The 15,430-nt window shown below is 47.8% G+C and overlaps 1 protein-coding gene across 3 annotated transcripts in view; it reads left to right on the forward strand.

Annotated features, from left to right (window-relative positions):
- The window catches only part of slc25a21 (solute carrier family 25 member 21), a 195,200-nt gene that overhangs the window by 123,998 nt on the left and 55,772 nt on the right, over window positions 1–15,430 (forward strand). For all 3 annotated transcript variants that reach the window (XM_045717979.1, XM_014197922.2, XM_045717980.1), the window contains exon 3: window positions 181–229. In XM_045717979.1, coding sequence (XP_045573935.1) covers window positions 181–229 — 49 coding nt within the window. The remainder of the gene's footprint in view (window positions 1–180; window positions 230–15,430) is intronic.

Below are 15,430 nucleotides of genomic sequence, written 5' to 3' on the forward strand. Positions count from 1 at the left end.
ATGATGAAGTGAAAAATGTGACAGAAATCGATTGCCATTTGAAGTTTGGTTCATCGTTGCATCTCTACATCTCTTACTTTTTACAATGTTTGCCAGCAAAGAAGCCCTCCGTTTGCCAAACAAATGGCTGTCAGGTTGAAGAGCAATATTGTGATGAGTCCTACTTTCGTCTCTCTCCAGGTCTGGTGGAGATTCTGTTGATGCACCCTCTAGATGTGGTGAAGACCAGGTACGTCGCCCTATAAAACACACACACACACACACACACACTTTTAACCTAAATCCAAATATGGCTGAATACAAACAGTGTAGTTATTCCCTCCGCAAGGCAATCAAACAAGCAAAATCCCAGTACAGGGACAAGGTGGAGTCGTAATTCAATGGCTCAGACACGAGACTTATGTGGTAGGGTCTACAGGAAATCACTACAAAAAGAAAACCAGTCACGACACCGACGTCACGCTTCCAGACAAACTAAACACCTTCTTTGCCCGCATTGAGGATAATACAGTGCCACTGTCGCAGCTCGCTAACAAAGACTGCGTCTCCCCTCTCTCCTTCTCCGTGGCTGACGTGAGTAAAACATTTAAACGTGTTAACCCTCGCAAGGCTGCTGGCCCAGACGGCATCCCTAGCCGTGTTCTCAGAGCATGCGCAGACCAGCTGGCTGGTGTATTTACGGATATATTTAATCGCTCCCTATCCCAGTCTGTTGTCCCCACATACTTCAAGATGGCTACCATTGATCCTGTAACCAAGAAAGCAAAGATAACTAAATGACTATCGCCCCGTAGCACTCACTTCTGTCATCATGAAGTGCTTTGAGAGACTAGTCAAGGATCATATCACCTCAACTTTACCTGTTACCCTAGACCCACTTCAATTTGCTTACCGCCCCAATAGATCCACAGACGATGCAATCGCCATCACACTGCACACTGCCCTATCCCATCTGGACAAAAGAATAGCTATGTAAGAATGTTGTTCATTGACTACAGCTCAGCATTCAACACCATAGTACCCTCCAAGCTCATCATCAAGCTGGAGGCCCTGGGTCTGAACCCCGCCCTGTGCAACTGGGTCCTGGACTTTTTGACGGGCCGCCCCCAGGTCGCAAAGGTAGGAAACAACATCTCCACTCCGCTGATCCTCAACACTGGGGCTCCACAAGGGTGCCTGCTCAGACCCTCCTGTACACCCTGTTCACCCACGACTGCGTGGCCATGCATGCCTCCAACTCAATCATACATTTTGCAGATGACACAACAGTAGTAGGCTTGATTACCAACAACGATGAGACAGCCTACAGGGAGGAGGTGAGGGCTCTGGGAGTGTGGTGTCAGGAAAACAACCTCTCACTCAACGTCAACAAAACAAAGGAGATGATCGTGGACTTCAGGAAACAGCAGAGGGAGCACCCTCCTATCCACATCGAAGGGACAGCAGTGGAGAAGGTTGAAAGTTTTAAGTTCCTGAACGTACACATCACGGACAAACAGAAATGGTCCACCCACACAGACAGCATGGTGAAGAAGGCTCAACAGCGCCTCTTCAACCTCAGGAGGCTGAAGAAATTTGGCTTGTCACCCAAAACCCTGACAAACCTTTACAGATGCAAAATCGAGAGCATCCTGTTGGGCTGTATCACCGTCTGGTACGGCAACTGCACCGCCCTCAACCGCAAGGCTCTCCAGAGGGTGGTGCGGTCTGCACAAAGCATAACCAGGGGCAAACTACCTGCCCTCCAGGACACCTACACCTCCCGATGTCACAGGAAGGCCAACAAGATCATCAAGGACATCAACCACACAAGCCACTGCCTGTTCACCCCGCTATCATCCAGAAGGCGAGGTCAGTACAGGTGTATCAAAGCTGGAACCGAGAGACTGAAAAACAGCTTCTATCTCAAGGCCATCAGACTGCTAAACAGCAATTACTAACTCAGAGAGGCTGCTGCCTACATTGAGACCCAGTCACTGGCCACTTTAATAAATGGATCACTAGTCACTTTATGCAATATCACTTTATATAATGTTTACATACCCTACATTACTCATCTCATATGTATATGCTGTACTCTATACCATCTACTGCATCTTGCCTATGCCGCACGGCCATCGCTCATCCATATATGTATATGTACATATTCTTATTCATTCCTTTAGATTTGTGTGTATTAGGTAGTTGCTGGTGAATTGATAGATTACTTGTTAGATATTACAGCACTGTCGGAACTAGAAGCACAAGCATTTCGCTACGCTCGCATTAAGATCTGCTAACCATGTGTATGTGACAAATACAATTTGATTTGATTTGATGACGGTGTGACGTTTTTTTTTTGTTGAATTCACGTTAGTTGACTTCTCAACCATGACGTTGAACTGACATCTGTGCCCAGTGGGTTGGGCCTATATTCTGGAGTGTTTCTCTCCCCGGGGCTTTTTCCCCGCTGCTTAGCTCAGTGGGACTGGATCTGGCCAGCACTGTATTCTCCCAGTGGTGGGCAGCATCCCCTGCCAAAGCCTTAAACCATTTTGTGGAAAATGAAATGGATCATTTACCCATTCCACCCCACAATGTTTAAGTAATACGTTTTTATGTTTTGCAAATCGCTTACATTTTTTACCTCATTATTTAATTTGATCCCATCCTTTTTTTCATGGCCTCTGGGTTGCTGCTGGAAAAAGAACCAAACAGAGAAAATAAATCTCAGTGCAGAGTTTTGGGGTTATTGTTCTTTATGTTTTCATCCTCTCTCTTTATTTCTCCCTCCCTCTCTCTTTTCTCCCTTCTCTCTCTCTCTTTCTCCCCCCTTTCTCTCCCTCTGTCTCTCGTTCTTTCTCTCCCTCTGTCTCTCGTTCTTTCTCTCCCTCTGTCTCTCGTTCTCTCTTTCTTTCCTGCCCCCCCCCTCCCTCTCATGTAACGGTGGCCGTGCTGTGAGGGTAGAGAGGTAGGAGGGTGATCAGGACCCTCACACCACAGCCACTCAGCCATCCATCCATAAACAGGTCGTGGGCTGCTACTAAAGCTTTATAGTCTTTCACAGGCCCAGCAAGACCGCTGGCAAGGCCTCAACACCCCCCTGCCCTACCCCTCCACCCTTCCCTCTGCCCTTTTCTCTCCTCCCCTCAACACCCCCCTGCCCTACCCCTCCACCCTTCCCTCTGCCCTTTTCTCTCCTCCCCTCCACACCCCACCGCCTTCCCCTCCACCCTTCCCTCTGCTGCCGCCCTCCAAAACCCTCCCCTCCACCCGCCCTCTATAAATTCTGCTGCTTCTCTGTCATTTACAGCAGTAGTTTCTTGGTAAATAAACTTTCGAAGGCTTGCCTTTTAAAAAGGGAAGGTGGAATGGAGGCCACGACCAGAAGGGAAGAGCGAGGAGGAGTGGAAATGCAGGAGGGATAAAAGGAGAAGGTTGTTGGAGGAATACACTCAGACACACAAACACCTCACAGACGCACGGAGACCGGCCGGGCAGTGTTGTATTAGTAGATATCTGATACTCCCGGGGCCTGTTGTGTGATTTACAGCCCTGGTTGGAAGGTATAGAGGGTTTATTACAGGTAAGGGCTGACCACAGCCTGTCTGTCCTCACACACAGGGGTCAGGGTTAAAAGTGCACAAGCTATTTTCTTTGTAATGCCCTTCTTTAAAGAGTGGTAAAAGCACCAGTAAAAAACGACAGCTTTATTGAGATGTTATTGATCTGTTTTGCGCCTGTGTGTCCCCGTGCCTCTGCCTGGCCCATCAAATGGGGGTGTGTGTGTGTGTGTGTGTGTGTGTGTGTGTGTGTGTGTGTGTGTGTGTGTGTGTCTCTCTCTCTCTCTCTCTCTGCCTGCCCCATCAATCCGGAGCTCTTTGGGGATCCATGTATCCATCTATGTGTTTGTCTTGTTTTCAAAGGGATTTCCCTTTTTGTCTTCAGGACATTGCACTTGATGTCCCACTCGATGTCCTTATTCCAGAGGTCTCTGAATGCAGTCTTCTTTAATAGATGGAATAAACAGACAAAAGTATTTCTATTTTGGAACTGGAACTCAGAGCCAAGGCCAGAAATATGGAAAGTTTATTGAATCTGCCTCTTTAAACTTCAGGAGGTTTCTGGCTGCTGAAGGACAAGTTACACACCCCCCCCCACACACACACACACACACACACACACACACACACACACACACACACACACCCACACACACACCCACACACACATGCTTACACACTCGCACTCTCTGTTTCTCTCTTTCGCTCTCTGTTTCACACACTCATTCAGAACATCTACACATTAGATTATGCACACAGCAGAATGTACACACACTAGCTAGCTAGCTAATTGGGACCGAGAAGCAGGAGCTGAACTCTATTAGCAGGCGGGAGGCTTGGAGCTGGCCAGGCTGACTGGTAGCTGATGAGGCCTTCAGACACACACACCTCCACTGCGTCGGTCTCTTTCTCTGTCTCTCTCTCTCTCTCTCTCTCTCTGTGTCTGTCTCTCTCTGTCTCTCTCGCTCTCTCAGCTCTCTTTATTTTCTCTCTCTCTCAGCTCTCTTTATTTTCTCTCTCTCTCTCTCAGCTCTCTTTATTTTCTCTCTCTCTCTCTCTCTCTCAGCTCTCTTTATTTTCTCTCTCTCTCTCTCTCTCTCTCTCAGCTCTCTTTATTTTCTCTCTCTCTCTCTCAGCTCTCTCTATTTTCTCGCTCTCTCAGCTCTCTCTCTCTCAGCTCTCTCTCTCTCTCTCTCTCTCTCTCTCTCTCTCTCTCTCTCTCAGCCAGGCATGGCTCTTATTAGGGCCTGGCTGGTTAGCTCCTGCTCCTGTCTTTAATGTCCACTGGCCCAAATTGGACTTCAGGCGACTGGAGTAAATTAAGTTTTTTCCACCGAGCCGCCAAACATGAAAAATCAAAGGGATTTTTAATGGACTTTCTCTTCTGAAGCGGGAAACCTGACAAAATATGTAGTGTACCTGAGAATTCATGTTTACTCATTTTCCCAAAATGAGGGCCCACTCCCATCTAGTTTGAAAGCAGAGGGAGAATGAAGTAGAGCGGGGGGGTTGAATCTTGAGCAGTAGCAAAGTTGAGACTAGTTTGCGTCCCATGTGGAACCCTTTTCCCTATATGTCAGATATTTGATTAATGACCATTTTAGAATTTAGGATTGAATAATGCACAGTCTTATGATGACACAAATACTAAGTGTCTGGTATATGACCATATATCTTTAACATACACAGTGACTCAAATAATAGGCCTTCCTGTCTCCCGTAGACAAGCCTTTCCCATTCAACAAGATTCGAGCAATGAGCTTTTCAGGACAGAAATGAAGTAGTGATCACTCAGTCAGAATCATGTATTTATTTTCCCTTCGATAAAGAAAGGTAAGAGATGAGAGCAATGTGTTGTGGAACTCCAGGCTGGCTGTTAGCAGATGCTGCTGCCTGTGTCCTGTGTCCTGTGTTGTTTTGGTTGGACTCCCTGGGGTTTTTACTGGCCAGCCCTAGGTCTGACCCCAGTTACACACACACACACACACACACACACACACACACACACACACACACACACACACACACACACACACACACGTCAGATCAGACCCCAGTTACTTACCTCTAGTAACAACCACATCTATCTTACATCACCCTTTCTTTCTCTCTCTGTCTGTCTCTCTCGCTCTCTCTCCTTCTCGCTCAGCTCTCTCCGCTCTTTCTCAGCTGTTAGCTCTTTCTCTCACATCTCTTTCATCTCTCTCAGCTCTTTCTCTCACTCTTTCAGCTCTTTCTCTCAGCTCTCTCTTTCTCTCTCAGCTCTCTCTAGCTCTGGCCCTAATATTACTCACTTCCAGTAATTACCATCTATGTATCTCACATCTGAGTGAGTGTTGCAGTTGCACAGATAGTGCAACCCCTGTCCCTAACCCTCCCGCCACTCCTCCAGAAGTCAGTATCCGTAGGACGAGGAATGTGGCTGTTGTCGGCGTGTTCGTGTGTATGTGCATACTCCACAGAGACAGTGGGGCTGCGTGGTTGTGCCGTTACAGCCCCCCATTAACCTGGGAAAGCACCTAGTTACATGGTTCATGGGCTGGTCTCAGCTCACTTGGAGGTAACAAAGGGTGTCGGGCGGCGCTCTGGGCGGGGGGCGGTGGGGGGCGGTGTGCTCCGGGGCTGGGCCATCTGACTCTGATCAGGCAGGCCGCTAGGACCCTGGGCCGCTACTCCCTCATTAGAGAAGACTAAACACATACACACAGAGGGAGAGAGACACGCACGAATGTACACACTCACACAAACACATTAGAGAGAGGACTAAAGAGCCGACAGCACCCTTCATGTTAGGATCCTGTTGCACTATAGGCCCCGCCCTCTGCATATACAGTACCGGTCAAAAAAGTTTGGACACCTACTCATTCAAGGGTTTTTCTTTATTTTTACTATTTTCTACATTGTAGAATAATAGTGAAGACATCAAAACTATAAAATAACACATATGGAATCATGTAGTAACCAAAAAAAGTGTTAAACAAATCTAAATATTTTTTCGATTTTAGATTCTTCCAAGTAGCCACCCTTTGCCTTGATGACAGGTTTCCCCATCTTGGCATTCTCTCAACCAGCTTCACCTGGAATGCTTTTCCAACAGTCTTGATTGAGTTCCCACATATGCTGAGCACTTGTTGGCTGCTTTTCCTTCGCTCTGCAGTCCAACTCATCCCAAACCATCTTAATTGGGTTGAGGTTGGATGATTGTGGAGGCCAGGTCACCTGATGCAGCACTGCATCACTCTCCTTCTTGGACAAATAGCCTTTACACAGCCTGGAGGTGTGTTGGGTCATTGTCCTCTTGAAAACAAATGATAGTCCCACTAAGCGCAAACCAGATGTGATGGCATATCGCTGCAGAATGCTGTGGTAGCCATGCTGGTTAAATGTAACTTGAATTCTAAATAAATCACAGACAGTGTCACCATCAAAGGACCCCCATACCATCACACCTCCTCCTCCATGCTTCCCGGTGGGAACCACACATCATCCATTCACCTACTCTGTGTCTCACAAAGACACGGCAGTTGGAACCAAAAATCTCAAATTTGGACTCATCAGACCGAAAGACAGATTTCCACCGGTCTAATGTCCATTACTCGTGTTTCTTGGGCCAAGCAAGTCTCTTCTTATTATTGGTGTCCTTTAGTAGTGGTTTCTTTGCAGCAATTCGACCTTGAAGGCCTGATTCACGCAGTCCCCTCTGAACAGTTGATGTTGAGATGTGTCTGTTACTTGAACTCTGTGGAGCATTTACTTGGGCTGCAATTTCTGAGGCTGGTAACTCTAATGAACTTATCCTCTGCAGCAGAGGTAACTCTGGGTCTTCCTTTCCTGTGGTGGTCCTCATGAGAGCCAGTTTCATCATAGCGCTTGATGGTTTTTGCGACTGCACTTGAAGAAACTTTCAAAGTTTCTTGACATTTTTTGGATTGACTGACCTTCATGTCTTAAAGTAATGGACTGTTGTTTCTCTTTGCTTATTTAAGCTGTTATTGCTATAATATGGACTTGGTCTTTTACCAAATAGGGTTATCTTCTGTATACCACCCCTACCTTGTCACAACACAACTGATTGACTCAAACACATTAAGGAAAGAAATTCCACAAATGAACCTTTAACAAGACACACCTGTTAATTAAAATACATTCCACGTGACTACCTCATGAAGCTGTCATCAAGGCAAAGGCTTACACTGAAGAATCTGAAATATAAAATATATTTTGATTTGTTTAGCACTTTTTTGGTTACTACATGATTCCATATGCGTTATTTTATAGTTTTGATGTCTTCACTATTATTCTACAATGTAGAAAATAGTAAAGATAAAGAAAAACATTTCAATGAGTATGTGTGTCCAAACTTTTGACTGGTACTGTAGGTCTCACGACACACTCTCCTTTTTCTAAACACACCCCTCACTTCCTCATTATCATACCCATGATACTCAATAGCCCCTCTCTCTAATCCACACACTTCCCTACTATGTAGCCAACATCCCAACACTTCCAATAAAAGAAGTTCCCTCTCGGGAAGAATAAAGTGTATCTAATCTAGACCATGTCCTTATATACCCCTCTCCCTGTCCTTATATACAGGAGTGGCAGTTAGTCTAGTGGTTAGAGCATTGGGCCAGTAACCAAAAGATTGCTAGACTAAATCCCCGAGCTGACAAGTTAAACATCATTCGTTCTTCCCCTGAACAAGGCAGTTAAGCCACTGTTCCTAGGCCGTCATTGTAAATAAGAATGTGTTGTTAACTGACTTGCCTAGTTAAATAAACATTCAATAAAACATATATCTCTCTCCCTGTGACATAAGTATGGATTGGCTCCTCCCTCTGGGTTTTGACTGACAGTTTTCAGCTCCTCCCGCTAACAGTTTTATCTGTAAAAACCAAAGTAAAAACCCTCTAAGTATATCTTTCTTAGGAGTCTGGATAGTTACGCTTCACTCACCATGAGTCAGTCTCTCTCACTCTCACTCACACACACACACACACACACACACACACACACACACACACACACACACACACACACACACACACACACACACACACACACACACACACACACACACACACACACACACACACACACACAGTCCAGCAGAGACACAACTCTGGTCCCTGATTAGAAAAACCTGGGGTTACCCCTTGCCTCACGACAGTATCCATGACAACTCAGCCTCCATTTGATCCCAGCATGGATGAAAGTATGTCTCTGCTTGAAGGCTAGTGGATCACAATCTTTGACGAGGGCCTTTGACAGATGACGTCCTGTAAGTAACGTGTGTGTGTGCCCGCACGTATATATAGACACAGCCTGGGGGCTTATTCTCTCCTCTCCTCCCCCTCTCACCCCCGACTGCTGTGTGAACCCTGCTGCCCTCCTGGAGGAATCCCTGACACAGTGCTCAAACAACAGGCCACAAAGCTCTGAGGGGCTGATAGCTGATCCGTCCTTGTAAAGGAACATGCAGGTCAGCAGCAGTCAAGTCTCCTCCTAAACCTCTATACCCTGAAAGACTCCTCAAGAGAGTCCCCTCTGACGGTGTGTAAAACTCAGTCTCTAGCCTACTTCGCTCACATTGTGGAGTCAATTACGGATCATATAGAGTAGGGAGAAGGCGTTTCTCCTTACAGTATCTTATCCTTTGTGCGTTTGTGTGTGTGTTTTGAGAAATGTACTTCCTCTCTCCTCATGTTCAATGCCCCTGTACCGCGACTCATCCCTGCCTCTGCCACACTTCCCCTCCTTACCTAACTGACCGCCCAGTAAGCCCACTACATAACACCTGCCTCTTCCTCCATCTGTGGACGATATCCACTCTTGTCTGGCGTGATCTGACCATATATCAGACCTGTTATTTCAAGAGAATCGCGGTTGCATCTCTTACTTGCGTCATAGTAGGATTGACTGTCTTGCCTATGAAGTACCATCCAGAAGGCCTATATTTAAGGAAGTTAAGTGGATGGATAGCTACTGTTATCCTCATCCTATCCTCTCCTTGCTGCAGCACTGTAGGCCAGTCCTGTCTCTCCCATGGATCTCCCTCTGGCTCTACTCACTTCCCTGTTGCTGCTCCTGCCACTACACATTATGACCGGGTGTTGAACAGGACCACTACCTAGGAGGTGTCAGTGTCACAAACACCTCAGCGCATTATGTTACAAAGATTGAATTGTTTAAGTACTACAACTGCGTCTGAAAAGAGCCGTTTTAGAGTGGCAGTACAGGACTTGATGAAAACTCGTTTGTTTCCGCGTCTCGGGGACGCCTGGTGGCATCTGGAACCTTCTTCACATTTCTCCTCTCTCTCTCTCACTCACTCACACTCACACACAGTGCTGGGCCTTGGGAGGCAGGGGAGCGAGGAGGAGAGGAGAAGGGATTGTCACCAGCAGGAATATAGAGGCTCGGGTTTTGCCAAGGACCAAGGAAACACTTAGGAAAGTTGTCTTCTGTCTGGAAAGCGTGTGCGGGCGTGCGTGTGTTACAGCCAAGTCACCCCCACTGTCAGAGAAGTCTCCAAAACCATGCAGCATTCCCTCACTTCAAAGTGGTGCTTACTTTCCTGTCCTTTGAGCTGGGTTAGTATGTACTGTGCTATCTCTAGAGATCCTGGCTTGTGCTCGGCACTTCTTTCCTTGCTTTGATCTCCCCTAGCTCAACCTGTACCTTCCACTTATTTTCAAGAAGTTCAGTACTGACTATGACTGTGATATGTGGTTAACATAGCTAGGTGGTTGTCTCACGTAGCTATCTTAAGTGCGACTTAAATGCAAGTCGCTCTGGATAAGAGCGTCTGCTAAATGATTAGAATGGAAATGTCAACTGTTCAGCATGGTAGGCGAATCATCATCATCATCATTATCATCATGGGAGTTTTGAGCTCAGATATTTTTCTGCTCTTCCTGTTGACATTGATTCTAAAAGTTATATTCATGGACACCCACTAAAGCTCTTTATTGTCCTATTCCTCTACTACTACTAGTTGACCCTTCTATCACCCATCTTTGGGTCTCTCATCAGCTAGTTTTATGCCGTTCTTCCTGCCCAGAAGTCTGATCAGCACAGTGGGATCCAGGGGCTGAGGGGTCACAGTACATGAGGAGAAGACATCTGGGTCCCAGGGAGAGAGAGAGGTAGCTTCACCAGCCTGATCACTAGAAGTAGACTTCGATTTCGGACGTTTGAAAAGGTCCCCACAACGTCGATATATGCCTTCCTCAGCACTCACAAAAAAACGTTTAAAAAAATGGTTGCCCGTTTAGGCCACTGCACCAGCACAGTTCACAATTATCCAGCAAGCCGTAAGAACACCTGATGATAGTAGCTGGAAACAGAGCTTTGTTTTTAATTATTATTTTTTTAAGCCTTCCCCAAACCATAGCCTGAAACTTAACCACTCAGAATGAATGCCTAAACTGTTAACCTTCTGAGTGGTTTCTGTTTCAACCCTGTAACCACGAGGAATGAATGCGTCTCGAAAAGATGTTCATCCAAAATACGTTTAATTTCGAAGGGAAATGATGATCTTGTTGAGCTTGCCGGTGAAGAACCACAGGAGTCGTGTTTATCTGAACTCACACACACACACATTCACATACACATACAGTATATATACACATATACACACACACACACTCACAGTATATGAGTAGACATCTGGATCCCAGCCATGGACTGAGGTAGCATCTCAGTGGGGATGCAAACCAGTGATGTTTATCTGTGTGAGAAGTAAAGAGAAGAAGTCCCAGTAGGAGACAGGGTTAGTAGGAGACAGGGTTAGTAGGAGACAGGGTTAGTAGGAGACAGGGCCAGTAGGAGACAGGGTTAGGGTTAGTAGGAGACAGGGTTAGGGCCAGTAGGAGACAGGGTTAGTAGGAGACAGGGTTAGTAGGAGACAGGGTTAGTAGGAGACAGGGTTAGGGTTAGTAGGAGACAGGGTTAGGGTTAGTAGGAGACAGGGTTAGTAGGAGACAGGGTTAGGGTTAGTAGGAGACAGGGTTAGGGTTAGTGGGAGACAGGGTTAGTAGGAGACAGGGTTAGTAGGAGACAGGGTTAGTAGGAGACAGGGTTAGTAGGAGACAGGGCCAGTAGGAGACAGGGTTAGGGTTAGTAGGAGACAGGGTTAGGGCCAGTAGGAGACAGGGTTAGTAGGAGACAGGGTTAGTAGGAGACAGGGTTAGTAGGAGACAGGGTTAGGGTTAGTAGGAGACAGGGTTAGTAGGAGACAGGGTTAGGGCCAGTAGGAGACAGGGTTAGGGTTAGTAGGAGACAGGGTTAGGGTTAGTAGGAGACAGGGTTAGTAGGAGACAGGGTTAGGGTGAGTAGGAGACAGGGTTAGTAGGAGACAGGGTTAGGGCCAGTAGGAGACAGGGTTAGTAGGAGACAGGGTTAGTAGGAGACAGGGTTAGTAGGAGACAGGGTTAGTAGGAGACAGGGTTAGGGCCAGTAGGAGACAGGGTTAGGGCCAGTAGGAGACAGGGTTAGTAGGAGACAGGGTTAGGGCCAGTAGGAGACAGGGTTAGTAGTAGACAGGGTTAGGGTTAGTAGGAGACAGGGTTAGTAGGAGACAGGGTTAGTAGGAGACAGGGTTAGGGCCAGTAGGAGACAGGGTTAGTAGGAGACAGGGTTAGGGTTAGTAGGAGACAGGGTTAGGGTTAGTAGGAGACAGGGTTAGTAGGAGACAGGGTTAGTAGGAGACAGGGTTAGTAGGAGACAGGGTTAGGGTTAGTAGGAGACAGGGTTAGGGTTAGTAGGAGACAGGGTTAGGGTTAGTAGGAGACAGGGTTAGTAGGAGACAGGGTTAGTAGGAGACAGGGTTAGTAGGAGACAGGGTTAGTAGGAGACAGGGTTAGGGTTAGTAGGAGACAGGGTTAGTAGGAGACAGGGTTAGGGCCAGTAGGAGACAGGGTTAGGGTTAGTAGGAGACAGGGTTAGGGTTAGTAGGAGACAGGGTTAGTAGGAGACAGGGTTAGGGTGAGTAGGAGACAGGGTTAGTAGGAGACAGGGTTAGGGCCAGTAGGAGACAGGGTTAGTAGGAGACAGGGTTAGTAGGAGACAGGGTTAGGGCCAGTAGGAGACAGGGTTAGGGCCAGTAGGAGACAGGGTTAGTAGGAGACAGGGTTAGGGCCAGTAGGAGACAGGGTTAGTAGTAGACAGGGTTAGGGTTAGTAGGAGACAGGGTTAGTAGGAGACAGGGTTAGTAGGAGACAGGGTTAGGGCCAGTAGGAGACAGGGTTAGTAGGAGACAGGGTTAGGGTTAGTAGGAGACAGGGTTAGGGTTAGTAGGAGACAGGGTTAGTAGGAGACAGGGTTAGTAGGAGACAGGGTTAGTAGGAGACAGGGTTAGGGTTAGTAGGAGACAGGGTTAGTAGGAAACAGGGTTAGTAAGAGACAGGGTTAGGGCCAGTAGGAGACAGGGTTAGTAGGAGACAGGGTTAGGGCCAGTAGGAGACAGGGTTAGTAGTAGACAGGGTTAGGGTTAGTAGGAGACAGGGTTAGTAGGAGACAGGGTTAGTAGGAGACAGGTTTAGTGCCAGTAGGAGACAGGGTTAGTAGGAGACAGGGTTAGGGTTAGTAGGAGACAGGGTTAGGGTTAGTAGGAGACAGGGTTAGTAGGAGACAGGGTTAGGGTTAGTAGGAGACAGGGTTAGTAGGAGACAGGGTTAGTAGGAGACAGGGTTAGTAGGAGACAGGGTTAGTAGGAGACAGGGTTAGGGTTAGTAGGAGGCAGGGTTAGGGTTAGTAGGAGACAGGGTTAGGGTTAGTAGGAGACAGGGTTAGTAGGAGACAGGGTTAGTAGGAGACAGGGTTAGGGTTAGTAGGAGACAGGGTTAGTAGGAAACAGGGTTAGTAAGAGACAGGGTTAGGGCCAGTAGGAGACAGGGTTAGTAGGAGACAGGGTTAGGGCCAGTAGGAGACAGGGTTAGTAGTAGACAGGGTTAGGGTTAGTAGGAGACAGGGTTAGTAGGAGACAGGGTTAGTAGGAGACAGGGTTAGGGCCAGTAGGAGACAGGGTTAGTAGGAGACAGGGTTAGGGTTAGTAGGAGACAGGGTTAGGGTTAGTAGGAGACAGGGTTAGTAGGAGACAGGGTTAGTAGGAGACAGGGTTAGTAGGAGACAGGGTTAGTAGGAGACAGGGTTAGGGTTAGTAGGAGACAGGGTTAGTAGGAGACAGGGTTAGGGCCAGTAGGAGACAGGGTTAGGGCCAGTAGGAGACAGGGTTAGTGGGAGACAGGGTTAGGGTTAGTAGGAGACAGGGTTAGTGGGAGACAGGGTTAGGGCCAGTAGGAGACAGGGTTAGTGGGAGACAGGGTTAGGGTTAGTAGGAGAAAGGCTTAGTAGGAAACAGGGTTAGTAAGAGACAGGGTTAGGGCCAGTAGGAGACAGGGTTGGGTTAGTAGGAGACAGGGTTAGGGTTAGTGGGAGACAGGGTTAGTGGGAGACAGGGTTAGGGCCAGTAGGAGACAGGGTTAGTGGGAGACAGGGTTAGGGTTAGTAGGAGACAGGGTTAGGGTTAGTGGGAGACAGGGTTAGTGGGAGACAGGGTTAGGGCCAGTAGGAGACAGGGTTAGTGGGAGACAGGGTTAGTGGGAGACAGGGTTAGTAGGAGACAGGGTTAGGGTTAGTGGGAGACAGGGTTAGGGTTAGTGGGAGACAGGGTTAGTAGGAGACAGGGTTAGGGTTAGTAGGAGACAGGGTTAGTAGGAGACAGGGTTAGGGCCAGTAGGAGACAGGGTTAGTAGGAGACAGGGTTAGGGGCAGTAGGAGACAGTGCCAGTAGGAGACAGGGTTAGGGTTAGTGGGAGACAGGGTTAGGGTTAGTGGGAGACAGGGTTAGGGTTAGTGGGAGACAGGGTTAGTGGGAGACAGGGTTAGGGCCAGTAGGAGACAGGGTTAGTGGGAGACAGGGTTAGTAGGAGACAGGGTTAGGGCCAGTAGGAGACAGGGTTAGTGGGAGACAGGGTTAGTAGGAGACATGGTTAGGGCCAGTAGGAGACAGGGTTAGTAGGAGACAGGGTTAGTAGGAGACAGGGTTAGGGTTAGTAGGAGACAGGGTTAGGGCCAGTAGGAGACAGGGTTAGTAGGAGACAGGGTTAGGGGCAGTAGGAGACAGTGCCAGTAGGAGACAGGGTTAGGGTTAGTAGGAGACAGGGTTAGGGGCAGTGGGAGACAGGGTTAGTAGGAGACAGGGTTAGTAGGACACAGGGTTAGTAGGAGACAGGGTTAGTAGGAGACAGGGTTAGGGTTAGTAGGAGACAGGGTTAGGGTTAGTAGGAAACAGGGTTAGGGTTAGTAGGAGACAGGGTTAGGGTTAGTAGGAAACAAGGTTAATAGGAGACAGGGTTAGGGCCAGTAGGAGACAGGGTTAGGGTTAGTAGGAGAAAGGGTTAGTAGGAGACAGGGTTAGGGTTAGTAGGAGACAGGGTTAGTAGGAGACAGGGTTAGGGTTAGTAGGAGACAGGGTTAGGGTTAGTAGGAGACAGGGTTAGTAGGAGACAGGGTTAGTAGGAGACAGGGTTAGTAGGAGACAGGGTTAGTAGGAGACAGGGTTGGGTTAGTGGGAGACAGGGTTAGGGTTAGTAGGAGACAGGGTTAGGGTTAGTAGGAGACAGGGTTAGTAGGAGACAGGGTTAGTAGGAGACAGGGTTAGGGTTAGTTGGAGACAGGGTTAGTGGGAGACAGGGTTAGGGTTAGTAGGAGACAGGGTTAGTAGGAGACAGGGTTAGGGTTAGTTGGAGACAGGGTTAGTGGGAGACAGGGTTAGTAGGAGACAGGGTTAGGGTTAGTGGGAGACAGGGTTAGGGTTAGTAGGAGACAGGGTTAGGCTTAGTAGGAGACAGGGTTAGGGTTAGTAGGAGACAGGGTTAGGGTTA

This window comes from Salmo salar, chromosome ssa01, assembly GCF_905237065.1.
Source record: "Salmo salar chromosome ssa01, Ssal_v3.1, whole genome shotgun sequence".
Classification (NCBI taxonomy): Eukaryota; Metazoa; Chordata; class Actinopteri; order Salmoniformes; family Salmonidae; genus Salmo; species Salmo salar.